At 43.1% G+C, this 13,737-nt stretch overlaps 2 protein-coding genes across 2 annotated transcripts in view; one reads left to right on the forward strand and one right to left on the reverse strand.

The window, feature by feature from the left end:
- Positions 1 to 13,737, reverse strand: part of LOC126220277 (dynein axonemal intermediate chain 4-like) — a 66,500-nt gene that overhangs the window by 1,041 nt on the left and 51,722 nt on the right. The gene's annotated exons all lie outside the window — the stretch shown is intronic.
- On the forward strand, positions 12,899 to 13,634 carry LOC126195621 (uncharacterized). The gene is made up of 2 exons (XM_049934250.1): positions 12,899 to 13,134; positions 13,212 to 13,634. The coding sequence occupies exons 1-2, from the start codon at positions 13,120 to 13,122 to the stop codon at positions 13,587 to 13,589; spliced, it is 393 nt and encodes a 130-aa protein (XP_049790207.1). The 5' UTR covers positions 12,899 to 13,119; the 3' UTR covers positions 13,590 to 13,634.

The following is a 13,737-nucleotide window of genomic DNA, read 5'->3' on the forward strand; positions in this document are numbered from 1 at the left end:
AGACGGAAATTGCTGAAAATGGCCGATATTAGACAGTCCACTCACATTAATGTGAGTGCCGCCTACGTTCGACGTCAACGTGTAATAACAACTCACAGATTGCACGTGGCAGCAACAGTAGTGCAAGCTATGTAAAGTGTGTCGCGGAACCGCGAAAAAACAGTGCAGCCGTTCCGTTCATTCTGGAAACATCCCCCAGGCTAAGCCATGTCTCCGTAATATCCTTTCTTTCAGGAGTGCTAGTTCTGCAGGGTTCGCAGGAGAGCTTCTGTAAAGTTTGGAAGGTAGGAGACGAGACACTGGCAGAAGATGGAAGTTGTGAGGACGGGGCGTGATTCGTGTTTGGGTAGCTCAGTTGGTTGAGCACTCGCCCGCGAAAGGCAAAGGTCCCGAGTTCGAGTCTCGGTCCGGCACACAGTTTTAATCTGCCAGGAAGTTTCATATCAGCGTACACTCCGCTGCAGAGTGAAAATCTCATTCTGGAAACATACCCCAGGCTGTGGCTAAGCCATGTCTCCGCAATATCCTTTCTTTCAGGAGTTCGATCAAATGTCTGTGAGCACTATGGGACTTAACATCTATGGTCATCAGTCCCCTAGAACTTAGAACTACTTAAACCTAACTAACCTAAGGACAGCACACAACACCCAGCCATTACGAGGCAGAGAAAATCCCTGACCCCGCCGGGAATCGAACCCGGGAACCAGGGCGTGGGAAGCGAGAACGCTACCGCACGACCACGAGCTGCGGGCAGGAGTTCGCAGGAGAGCTTCTGTAAAGTTTGGAAAGTAGGAGACGAGGTACTGGCAGAAGTAAAGCTGTGATGACGGGGCGCGAGTCGTGCTTGGGTAGCTCAGCTTGTAGAGCACGCGAAAGGCAAAGGTCCCGAGTTCGAGTCTCGGTCCGGCACACCGTCTTAATCTGCCAGGAAGTTTCTAATCTGCCAGAAAGTTTCAGCACAGCTGTTGTCATATTATGGAAGCGGAGCGATTCATCTGACGTCCAAAAGCGAATGATCATTGATTTTCGCGCCAGAGGTGGAAGCATTTCCGAAAAGCGCTAAGTTTGTAAACTGCTCGCGTGCTGCCACGCTTAAAATACACCGTGTATAGCAAAATGGCGCTATCCAAAACTTGCGCCCAGGAACCGTGGTGCACAACGGGCCATAGATCACAGGGGTGAACAATGACTGCGGAAATACGAGAGAGCGAATAGACGTGCTACGGTTGAGCAACTGACAGCCCAGACGAACCTAGGGGCTACTAACATTGTCTCCTCAACCATTATTCAACGAACGTTGCGGGGTATAGCCCTCTCCAGCAGGCGTCTGGTTCACGGATCTATGATGACTGCCGTTCATCGGGGACGAAGGCTGAAATTTGCACGCCAGTACCGCAGCTGAATGGCGACTCGTGGCATGTGGCTGGACAGTTCTTCCAATGACACACCCGCGTCAGCGGCGCCTATAGCCACGCAGATTCCACTCACACGCGAAAGGTCTTAGACACGTCGAACCAATTTGCCTCATGTTTTCCTTCTGTACATACCAACTAAAGTAAGAGTCTACAAACAAAGTTTGGTTCAGAACCCTTCCCCCCCCCCCTCACTCCAATTCCCCCAGTTTCTCAGAAACCATAATTAAATTACGTTGTATACAGTTGACGCAAAAGTGGCAGGATTGGTAAATAATTGAACATTTTTCATCATCATCTCACAAAGGGAGTGTTTGCTAATGGCATCATTGGTATGTGCACTGCTCGGATTTTACGTGCAGAACATGCAAAAAAAAAAGTTTTCTGGGAAGTTTTTTACGCGCCGCTTCTATGCTTTAAACTTAAACGAGTCGGTTCGAACTTTGTAGGAAAGTAGATAAATGGATAAAGTCAAAACGGAATTTTTTATCCAATAACATTTATCCGTTGTCGAGATACTAAGGTTTAAAGTCGAACTAAATGTAGCGCGCAAAATTCTTTCTTAGTGAATTGAATGCGCGTAAACGGTTTAGAGTGAGTCAAATAAACAAATAAATAAGTAATACAGTCTTACCATAAAACTGAGAACTCACATTCAAAAATTCAGCTTGTATTTTACGTGCAAAAACTGCGTTTTTTTTAATTTCTTACGCGTGCAGCTTCTATGTTTCACACTTGTGCGAGTTGGTTCATGTTTTGTATGTTAGACAAACACATGTAATTAATGATCGTCCTGTTGCTTTGGGAAAGCTTTTCCCGTTTTCACGATACGAGCAACAAGTTTCGAAAGACCATAAAAATCGTCTTCGCTCGAGTCAACAAACATCGGTTGCCAAGCAAAGTCGGTCTAACGTAAAAATTATGCTAGAATAAAAGTTGGAAATGAATTCTGCTGCCAACATTATGGTAGGGTAAAAGTTGGGAATCAGAATGAAAAATGCTCCTAGCGCAGCACTGAAAAAGTTGAATATGTTCTGGGCAGAGTTAGGATGTAAAAGCTATTCAACTTATCTGGCAACTTAAAAAACATTTAAATCAAAACATCTTGACGTATTCGAACTTGTTTACAAGGCAACCCTACTTCCTCAGCGCAGTGAGCTCTCTTAGACTCATCCCCTGTTTCATTCATGGTGAACATTGTAAGAACAAATAGACACAAATTTATGGGCTTCTACAGAGTGAGATGCATTTGCAGTAATAAGTACCCGAGAGAGAGGGTGCATCTGCAGTAGCAAGTATCCTAGATTGGGGATGCATGCATTCTAAACTTTAATGACACGTTGTGTGGTACTGCACGACATGACAAGTGCCATATTGAATGACATGACCGGATTTGTCACGTTGTGCGACTTGACATCATGTATCATGTTACTTTGCTTAACATGAGATGGATACTAATACTGTTGTTGTTGTTGTGGTCTTCAGTCCTGAGACTGGTTTGATGCAGCTCTCCATGCTACTCTATCCTGTGCAAGCTACTTCATCTCCCAGTACTTACTGCACCCTACATCCTCCTGAATCTGCTTAGTGTATTCATCTCTTGGTCTCCCTCTACGACTTTTACCCTCCACGCTGCCCTCCAATACTAAACTGGTGATCCCTTGATGTCTCAGAAAATGTCCTACCAACTGATCCCTTCTTTCAGTCAAGTAGTGCCACAAACTCCTCTTCTCCCCAATTCTATTCAATACCTCCTCACTAGTTATGTGATCTACCCATCTAATCTTAAGCATTCTTCTGTAGCACCACATTTCGAACGCTTCTATTCTCTTCTTGTCCAAACTATTTATCGTCCATGTTTCACTTCCATACATGGCTACATTCCATACAAATACTTTCAGAAACGACTTCCTGACACTTAAAGCTACACTCGATGTTAACAAATTTCTCTTCTTCAGAAACGCTTTCCTTGCCATTGCCAGTCTACATTTTATATCCTCTCTACTTTGACCATCATACTAACACTAAGAATTAAAAAAGTGCGAGCATGTCAAAATGTTTTGATTGAAATGTTTTTGAAGCTGTCAGATAGATCGAAAAGCCAGTTCCCTTCTTTTACATTCCTAACTCTGCCGAGGACATATTCGTCGTTTTTGTGTTACGTGAGGAGCATTTTTCATTCTGCTGACAATATTAACAAGTTTAAACATAAATCTTGTCCTCGTTGCCATTACATATGCATGGAGAAATTTCTTCATCTTAAAATAACAGTTTATGTTTTTTAGAGTTAAGTGCAATTCATATAACAAGACCAAATGTAAATTTTCAGCTACTAAAAGAAAGACACGAGGCAGTACCATATTTGATACTGCTGCACATTAGCAACAAAGGCCGGGAGGCACTTCAAGATAACCCATCAGAGGGAGTAAACGTGTCTCCGTGTTCGTAATTTTCAGAATAGGTGATTATTGTAGCACTGTGACTCAATTTAAATGCAACTAATTAGTATAGTTGAAGCACATTATTAGAATTTTTCGATTTTAATTGGTTTTTGTAAATAAAAGCAAGTAGCATTCCAGTGTATGGGACTTACTTTGTTGCAGCACTGTATTAGTGACACATACCGGCGTCCATTTCACAAAGTTCTCCAGGATTCATTTGCCTGCGCCTTCTCTGAGTTACGGAGAAACGAACTACAAGATCATTTTCCAAAGACAAATCATTAGTATTGACCCTCCGGCATCTGTCGAGAGTCATTATAGATGCTCTGCAAATAGTTCCCATGTAGCCATAAGTGGTACCCCTCCAGCACAATGCATGGTTACAATCAGCGTGTACTACTGCTGTCATCGCTTGTGTGGGCAGTAATGTCACACCGAGAGATATAATGGAACAGACATCTGCAACATACAACCAACTCGGCCGAATGTAGCCAACCAGTGGATGGGTGCCAGTGAAATGGTATTCGTCGGACGTATTTGGTCCCAGAACAGCAGTAAACTGAAGACAAATTTGGAAACGGAATTATAATTCAGTGAGGAAAAATATTCATAATTAACGTTTGCCGATGACACTGTACGGGATGTCTGGGTTAAATATATAATAACATAAAATGTAATAACTTGAGACGCAATTCAGGTGTTTATTAGCAGTTTGCTTCTATAACTATGATAGCTCAAAACATTTTCTGTGTTTGCTTGCGACAGTTGGTACCACGTGCGCATGCCTGTAACTGCTTTGTTCACGTAAACACGCGTTACTAGGCATGTAGACCCTGCAGCAGAAGGTCTTCTGTGTACAACGTCGTTTTTGGCTAGAGTATGGATTGCGAGAAACTGACGATGTTCCCACTTACGTAACAATCAAGAAATGGAACAAGCAGCTTCGGAAAACTGGGAGTTTGCTTTCGACGACGGACCTTCACGCCAAGAAAGCAGCTTCCAACTTCCAAGGCTCTGTTGAATCAATCCGTACGCCCTTCGCTCGTACGTCTGTGAGGATTTATTAAGAATCAAATGTACCAGCCACCTGTTCGTGATCTACCACTTCTGCTCCTCGAGTTCGTGCAGCTATCGTAAATGCTGCGCCTGCCATGCTGCAAAACACTTAGATAGAAGTGGAATACTGATTAGACGTCTGTCGCGCCACTAATGGTACGCATGTCGAGGTGTATTAAATGCGTAGAAAAATATTTTGAGTTAGCATACTTGTAGAAATATACTGTCAATAAATAGCTCAATTACTTTTAAAGTTATTACATTTTATGTTATTGTATGTTTAACCCAAACACCATGTACTTCTGATGGAATCGACAAACGACTTGAAAAGTCACTTTTCGCAACAACATGCACAGAGTGTATTGGTAAGAGGTTACGAGATGAACATCAGTAAAAGTAAAACAACATGACCGAAGTGTAGTCGAATTAAATCAACTGATGCTGACGGAATTAGATTAGGAAGTGAGTCGCCAGAAATAGGAGACGAGTTTTGACATTTGCTCACCAACAGAACTGACGATGGCAGATCGTATACCACACGTGAGATTGACAATAAAAAGAAAAAGTTTTCTAAAAATACAAATATGTCAACATCCCACGTTTATTTGGGTGTTAGGAAATATTTTCCGAATGTCGTCTTACCTGGACGTTAAATGCAGACAATAAACAGTAAAAATACGAAGAGAATACAAGGTTTTGAAATCTGATGTACAGTGTGATAGAGTGGATAACTAAAATGGAAATGCCGAGTGGCTAGGGCCTCCCGTATGGTAGACCGTTCGCCTTGTGCAAGTCTTTCGAGTTGACGCCACTTCAGCGACTTGTGTGTCGATGGGGATGAAAGGATGATGATAAGGGCAACACAACACCCAGACCTCGAGCGGAGAAAATATCCGACCCAGCCGGGAATCGAACTCGAGACGTTAGGTATGAAATTTCGTCGCACTGGCCACTCAGCTACCAAGGGCGGACAGTAGATAACTAATGAAGAGATACGGAATCGAATAGGAGAGAATAGAGCTTATGGCACAACACGACTGGGGGCTGGCCAAACACAGCAGGTCGTAGCACGACTCCTCCGTGTGCCACAAAGAGTGATATCAAGATTATGGCAATGATTCCAACAGACAGGAAACGTGTCCAGGCGCTACAGTACGGGGCGTCCACAGTGTACAACACCACAAGAAGACCGATATCTCACCATCAGTGCCCGCGGACGGCCACGGAGTACTGCAGGTTGCCTTGCTCGGGACCTTCCCGCAGCCACTGGAACAGTTGTCTCCAGACACAGTCTATAGATGACCGAACAGACATGGTTTATTCGCCCGGAGACCTGCAAGGATCATTCCACTGACCCCTGATCACAGGAGAGCCCGTAAAGCCTGGTGTCAAGAACACAGTACATGGTCATTGGAACAGTGGTCCCAGGTTATGTTCACGAACGAATCCAGGTATAGTCTGAACATGTTTTTCGCCGGGTTTTCATCTGGAGTGAACCAGGAGCCAGATATCAACCTCTTAATGTCCTTGAAAGGGACCTGTATGGAGGTCGTGGTTTGATGCTGTGGGGTGGGATTATGATGATTGGTGCACGTACACCCCTGCATGTCTTTGACAGAGGAACTGTAACAGGTCAGGTTTACCGGGACGTCATTTTGCACCAGTATGTCCGTCTTTTCAGGGGTGCAGTGGGTCACACCTTCCTCCTGATGGATGATAACTCACTGCCCCACCGAGCTGCCATCGCGAAGGAGTACCTTGAAACAGAAGATATCAGGCGAATGGAGTGGCCTGCCTGTTCTCCAGTCCTAAATCCCATCGAGCACATCTGGGATGCTCTCGGTTGACGTATCGCTGCACGTCTTCAAACCCCTAGGACACATCAGGAGCTCTGACAGGCACTGGTGCAAGAATGGGAGGCTATACCCCAGCAGCTGCTCGACCACCTGATCCAGAGTATTCCAACCCGTTGTGCGCCCTGTGTACGTGTGCATATTGATCATATCTTATATTGATGTCGGTGTACATGCACAGGAAACAGTGGCGTTTTGTAGCACACGGCGGCAGCTGTGGACGAGCAGTTCTAGACGCTTTTGTCCGGAACCGCGCTGCTGCTACAGTCGCAGGTTCGAAACCTGCCACGGGCATGGATGTGTGTGATGTTCTTAGGTTAGTTAGGTTTAAGTAGTTCCAAGGGGACTGATGACCCCAGATGTTAAGTCCCATTGTGTTAGGAGCAATTTGAATTTGTAGTACATATGTTTCGGGACAGTTTTCTCAACTTATCACCAATACCGTGGACTTACAGATCTGTGTCGTATGTGTTCCCTATGTGCCTATGCTATTAGCGCCAGTTTTGTGTAGTGCCACGTTGTGTGGTGCCACAAAATGGATCAAATGGCTCTGAGCACTATGGGACTTAACATCTGAGGTCATTAGTCCCCTAGAACTTAGAACTACTTAAACCTCACTAACCTAAGGACATCACACACATCCATGCCCGAGGCAGGATTCGAACCTGCGACCGTAACTGTCGCGCGGTTCCAGACTGAAGCGTGTAGAACCGCACGGCCACAACGGCCGACTGTTCAGACTGTATACCACAATAGTAATAATGAGCACTGACACACCAGGCGAGTGACTATTGTTTCAGCCAGTGTCTGACTGTGTTACATATCTAATTATCTAATAAGGACGCTAAGAAGTTTCTAAGACTTATCTCAGTGTTGAAGCTAATAGAGTAAAGTACAGCTCACTGTCCGCAGTCTAATGAATCAGTCCGCTTGGTGGATGGCCGTTAGTCACGCGTTATTCTGCTGTAGTGGACGAATTTCAGCAGTCGGCCGGGTTCGGACAGCTAAACGCCCTACGATTTAGTCGAACGGATAGGAACCCAGTGGATGGCCATTCTCAAGGCCCTATTACGCGACCTCTGCACTGCAGCTGAGTGATAGACCCTGAAATAGCTTCCGAGTACAGGCGGTAAATGTCAAGCTTCTGTTGATGATTTCAAACGACCTCGTGAGAATTACAAGTAGATGGACGTTCTCAGAGCATGGGTGGTAAGCTATCATTGGTCCCGAAGACTCATGGAGTCTACCTTGAGAGAAAACTGCAGCACCCAGGTGCCCAGAAGACAGCGAGACAGCGAAAATATTACCAGTGCTCTCAATACGTGGCGTAGTGATTTACCGTCCTCCACATACACACAGGAAAATCTGCACATGCCAGCCTGCACCTTAGTGAGAGGCATTTGATCTGCGACCAGACGCTGCAATTATATTATGGACAGAGATGAATGACCGTCAATGGGATGTCCACAGGTCGAGTTTTGTGGTTGTAGCGTCTTTGACAATCGATAGAAAGATAACGAGTGCCAGATTCAGTCCTGCCCACTGTTTAGATTTCGAATGAAGTCATCGTCAACGGCAACCGCGAATTTCTGGTATGAAGAGTAGCTTTCATTCTACCAATGGCCTTGTCGAAAAGGAAAGAGGAATGAATACGGGATTCAGGGCACTTGGGGGGGGGGGGGGGGTGGAATTGCTCTTAAAAATGGAAGAATTATCAATAATCAATGGCTTTGGGATGCAGAAGGCAATGAAAACCACTGAATAGAGATATTTAACATGCAAAAGCTCAGTCTAGGGGGTCAGTTAATTGAAATGGAAAGTACGTAATGATTTGTTTATGTTTGCAACCATTCTTCCTCATACTTCAATTATGTTTATCGTGGTGATAAGAATTAACATTAACTGTCTTTTGAAACTGAATGTTTATTTCGTTTCGTTTTTTGTCCTAAGCAGTATCCAACAAGAAAGAGGATGCCCAGTAAAATATGATTGTAACAAACAATCTATTCCCTACACAAGAGCCAATGGACACACGTAAAGAATAGGAAAAATAAAATCCACTGATGATGTCTGCTATGAATATATGAAATTTGTTTGATTTAAAACAAAATAACGATTCAGTTACAAAATACGGATACTTATTCTTATCTACATAGTAAACATAATTAAGATACGGACTTGTGATCTGATGAACGTAGAGTAATGTCAGTACATCAGTTACAGAAGATAATGGTGTAACGGAAGTAGGATTCGTTATGAAAAGTAAGGAATTACAGAGAGTGAGTTACTGTGTATAGTTTAGTGAAAGGATAACTCTCAACAGAATCAGCGCCAAACCAACGCTTACACCAGAAGTTTACGTATGTATGTCGACGTAACTAGTAGAAGACGAAGACGTCGAATGTGCTAGTAATACCTCAGCCTCGATTCTTTGAGGAACTGAATACCCACGTACAAAATAGCTTCAAACGTCTGGTTACTTAACAAATGAGTTAAATCTGTTATGTATCTGACATAAGCTTCTAAGAGAAAAAAAAGATTGAAATTATATTTTTAAAGTTGGTTGCAGGTTGCTAAATGTTCTCATTCTCAAATACTGCATTAATATAGTTTGAGTAATTGCCGCACAATTGAGTTATCTCTTACTGAGATTATGACGAGTATGACAGCTTTTTAAATTGTGAAGTTTGTTCAGTATGAAGTATCAAAATCATATTTTTGTTGTCCCTGGAAGTCGTTAGATATGAAACCTGCACGTGGTTAGCCGTTTAGCATTACAGATGAGGACATTAAACTGCTAACTCCGTACGTAAAGAGAGACAAAACTCTGATAATCATAGGGGATTGGAAAGCTGCGATAGGGCAACGAATGTAAGACAGAGTGACAGGAGAATACATGCTCGGCAGTATTCCTACTGCCAAGCCCTACTTAGAGAGAAGAAAGACTTCTTGAATTCTGCAATACATTTTTAGCTGGTGATACCAAATACGACAGCCGTAAGAAGAGGAGGTATAATTGGAGGTACGGGAAGATACCAGCCGGATTACATAATCGTGAGACAGATTTTGAAATAAAATATCGGATTATAAAGCATACCCTGGTGCAAATAGTGACCCAGGTCAGAACTTAGTAATCATAAAAAGTGAACTGAAATGTACGAGAACCGTCAAGAAGAATCATTGTGTCCCGGATTTGGATACTGAACTCATGAGGAAAGAGGCTGTGCGTTTGAACTTCGTGAGGCTTTAGATAATGCGATGATGAATACCACAACAGTCAGCTTACTGAAGAGGAATCTACATAGCTAAAAACGGCAATGACACAAGTAGGATAGAGGAATATAGGTATAAGGAAAGTAACTGAGAAGAAACCTTCCGTAATAGAAGAAATATCAAAACTGATCGATGACGTAATATAAAAATGTTTAAGAAAAGACAGGATCGAAGCAATATAAGTCACTTAGGAATGGAATCAACAGAAAGTGCATGGAAACCAAAGCGAAACTGCTGTTGGTAAAATGTGAAGAAACCGAAAAAGTAATGGTCGTCGGAAGAAGATATGAAGCGTATAAGAAAACCGAAGTAACTTTCGGTGAAATTAAAAGCAACGAAATAAACATTAAGAGTGGGAAAGAAATTCGACTGCTAAACGTAGATGAGGTAGGTGATGGGTGAAAAGAGCGCACTGAGGGCCTCTACAAGGGGGAGGAACTGTCTGCTACAGAAACAGAAATAGTTGCGAACTGGGCAGGCATTGCGGACCTCATAGTACATTCGGTATTTGTGTGTGTGTGTGGTTTGATGTTTTCGGGCGCTAAACAGCGTGGTCATCAGCGCCCAAACGCATAGAAACAGGAACACATGCGGTGAAGGGACGAAGGCGGACAGCGAACAAGGAGAACGGCTAAAAGACACAGACCTGACGCAGTTCCAAATCCTCACATACAGAGGCAAAACAAGAGGAGAAGAAACGCACTAAAAAAGGAAAGGAAACACAAGGAAAAGAGAACGGAAATCGAAGTGAAACAAGTAGGTAATCGTGACTGGCGGATCTCTTACCTAAAACCTGGGTGAGCCAGTCACCAAGCAGCGCATTAAAATCCTCTCCCTAAAATCCGAGGTAACAAATTGGACAGGACACAAAACCGTATGACCTTAACCACAGTCGTTGCGTCGTCTTGCAAAATAGAAGGCAAATCCGTTGGCAAGGAAACCACCTCCCTCTGGTCAGAGAATAAAAGACAGTCAAGTAAAATGTGGCGGACACTAACCTGGACAATTCTGCAAGAAACATATCAGCCAAATCAGCATCGTCTTCCTCTGAATCGGATACACTGCTTAACGAGCCACCACAACGTACACTTCTGAACAATGGACTATTTGCACAAAACATGCACCAATGACTATATTGTTTAATATGTGGCGGACAAGTTACACCATATGAAAATGATGGTGTCTTGGTTACCATATTAATTCTCATTCCAATAAGAAGTGGTTGCAGTAGCGGGTATCGCCATGAATCGGATAATTTGTATAAACAATTCTCACAAATAATATATACGAAATGCTTGTAAGTAACTTCGTAAAAAAATACTTTAATTTTGAATCTACTTTGCCAGAATGTACTAATATCAAAAAAAGACATTTTAATCAAACCAAGTGTTTCCCACGGAACTGGAATTCCCGCTCTTATTTTTGCACAAGCTTCTACTGCATCATTTACTATTTCAGAAATCATGGGAACATTTTCACTTTTATCAAATATATAACATTCTGGCAGACTATACGAATTTAACATGAAATTAAATTTTGAAAAACGAAATTCCAATAAAATATCTTCGCGTATAGTTTGTGGTAACTCCAATTGATAAACATCCAAGGCATTTTGGAGTCTTCCACAAACGGCAATTCGTGCAAGTTTGTACAAAGTGTCCATTATAATAGAAATGTACTTACTATTTCTGGCAGCTCGTCAGAGACAATAGAAGTTCTCGCAGTGGATTCAGAGGACATAATGTGAAGACAACAATTTCATGCCCCTTATATACTGGATTGGTTGCTAAGCAATTTCGGTTATCAATACTCACATGTCTGTCACTCCAAAAAGACAACTTTTACACGCGCCAACCTTTTGCTGGCGTGGGTGCTTGTTCAGATAATTGTCCTAAAAGGACAAATTATCTCAGCGGGTCAGGGACCGCCGCCATCGCGACCTTGGGACCCCGCGGGGCCCCATTTTTTTTATCAGTTGCTGACCCTCGAATCATGAAACGACGCGACGCAGTCATGTTTCGATTCATGAGGGTCAGCAACTGATAAAAAAAATGGGGCCCCGCGGGGTCCCAAGGTCGCGATGGCGGCGGTTCCTGTCCCGCTGAGATAATTTGTCCTTTTAGGACAATTATCTGAACAAGCACCCACGCCAGCAAAAGGTTGCTCGACACGTGCTGTTTGATAACGTAATGTATATAAAAGGTGGTAATGATTTATTTAGTTTAGTCAGCAAAATGTCTTGGGTAAATCAGTATTTAAGCACGGGCAACCATGGCTCTACACAATACGACGGAGGTGTTTTATATCCGGGACCTGAGGAAGACATTGAAATGGCGGAAAGAATTCCATTAACAAATGTAAATCGTTCTCGTAGCAGTAATGATATTCGCACAGTGCAAAGAGAGGATGCTGTTACTCGTATACGGTATGGAGATAATCCAGCATTCGACGATTTGGATACGAGTGGCGAAACAGTTGAATTTGAACGGGTGCCAGAAACAAGGCCAGAAGAAAGTAATATTGGAGTGCGACGGCGCCGCCCAAATAGACAACGAAATCGTGGCCGAGGTCACCAGAGTGCAGATATAGCAACTGCTAGCGAAACAGTGTCCTTGTTATCTGAAAGTGTCACGGACGGGGCCGCAATTAGCACAGCTGGTGTTACAAGTTCTGGGCAGATAGCGATAGCGGCTGGCGTGACAACTGCTGCCGCCGCAGGTGCTGCTTACGGCGTTAAAAAAGTAGTTGAACGTGTACAGAGCAAAGGATATACTTTACCTGGCAGTAATTACGTAGGACCGGGAAATCCTATAAATATAGATGCACCGCGCAGTGGTGCAGATGCCATTGCTAAAGAGCACGACGTAGGATACGATAATCTGTTAAAGGAAGCAAGAGAACGACCATTTACAGAAGAAGAGTTTAGACAACGAGTTCAACAGTTGGATGCAAAAGCTATAATTGATTTCGCTATTGACTGGAGTCATACACGAAATTGGCATTCATTTGTGGGAAAATACGGCTTGAAATTGAAGACAGCTGTTGAACAACGTATTGGAAAAACTTTGTATCCGAAACAACCAAATGCCGAAAAAACAGGTATGTAAATATAACTTTTGTTGTGTATCATATATTTTTGGTTTTCATTATTTAATTTTAACGTTTCTTGCCTTCAGAATTATGATATTCCACCGTGGGAACGGTCTAATTGGGAGTTCATGCATGAAGGCCAGAAACGCTATGCCTATGAACAATGGCTAATGTCTCGTGTTCGCCGTGGTTTGCCTATAGATCACGACCGCCCATCAACATCTGGTTCAGCCACTGGGACAAGTTCTGTAAACGAACATCACGTAGACCACGAGGTATCAGACAGCGAAGAAGACGAAGACGAACAAGGACCAGAAGAAACACAACAACATTCTGAACCACAACGTTTAGTACCATATTCTGATAGTGACGAAGGTATGAGTTCGCCAATGCAGGTAGATTCAGGTAAATGTCAGGCTGCAGCAGGTCAATCTTGTGGATCTAAGAAAAAAAAAAAACGTTAACAGGCACTGCAGCACCATCTGCTAACTTGGGTGATTCTCCTAATACTCGTGTTGATCCGTTACCTGCTCCTTCTATATTAGATACTGGTAATATTACAAGATATCGCAAAGTACATAGATTTTTCACATATGGTTTAGCATATAAAGT

This window comes from Schistocerca nitens, chromosome 1 (genome assembly GCF_023898315.1).
Source record: "Schistocerca nitens isolate TAMUIC-IGC-003100 chromosome 1, iqSchNite1.1, whole genome shotgun sequence".
Taxonomy (NCBI): domain Eukaryota; kingdom Metazoa; phylum Arthropoda; class Insecta; order Orthoptera; family Acrididae; genus Schistocerca; species Schistocerca nitens.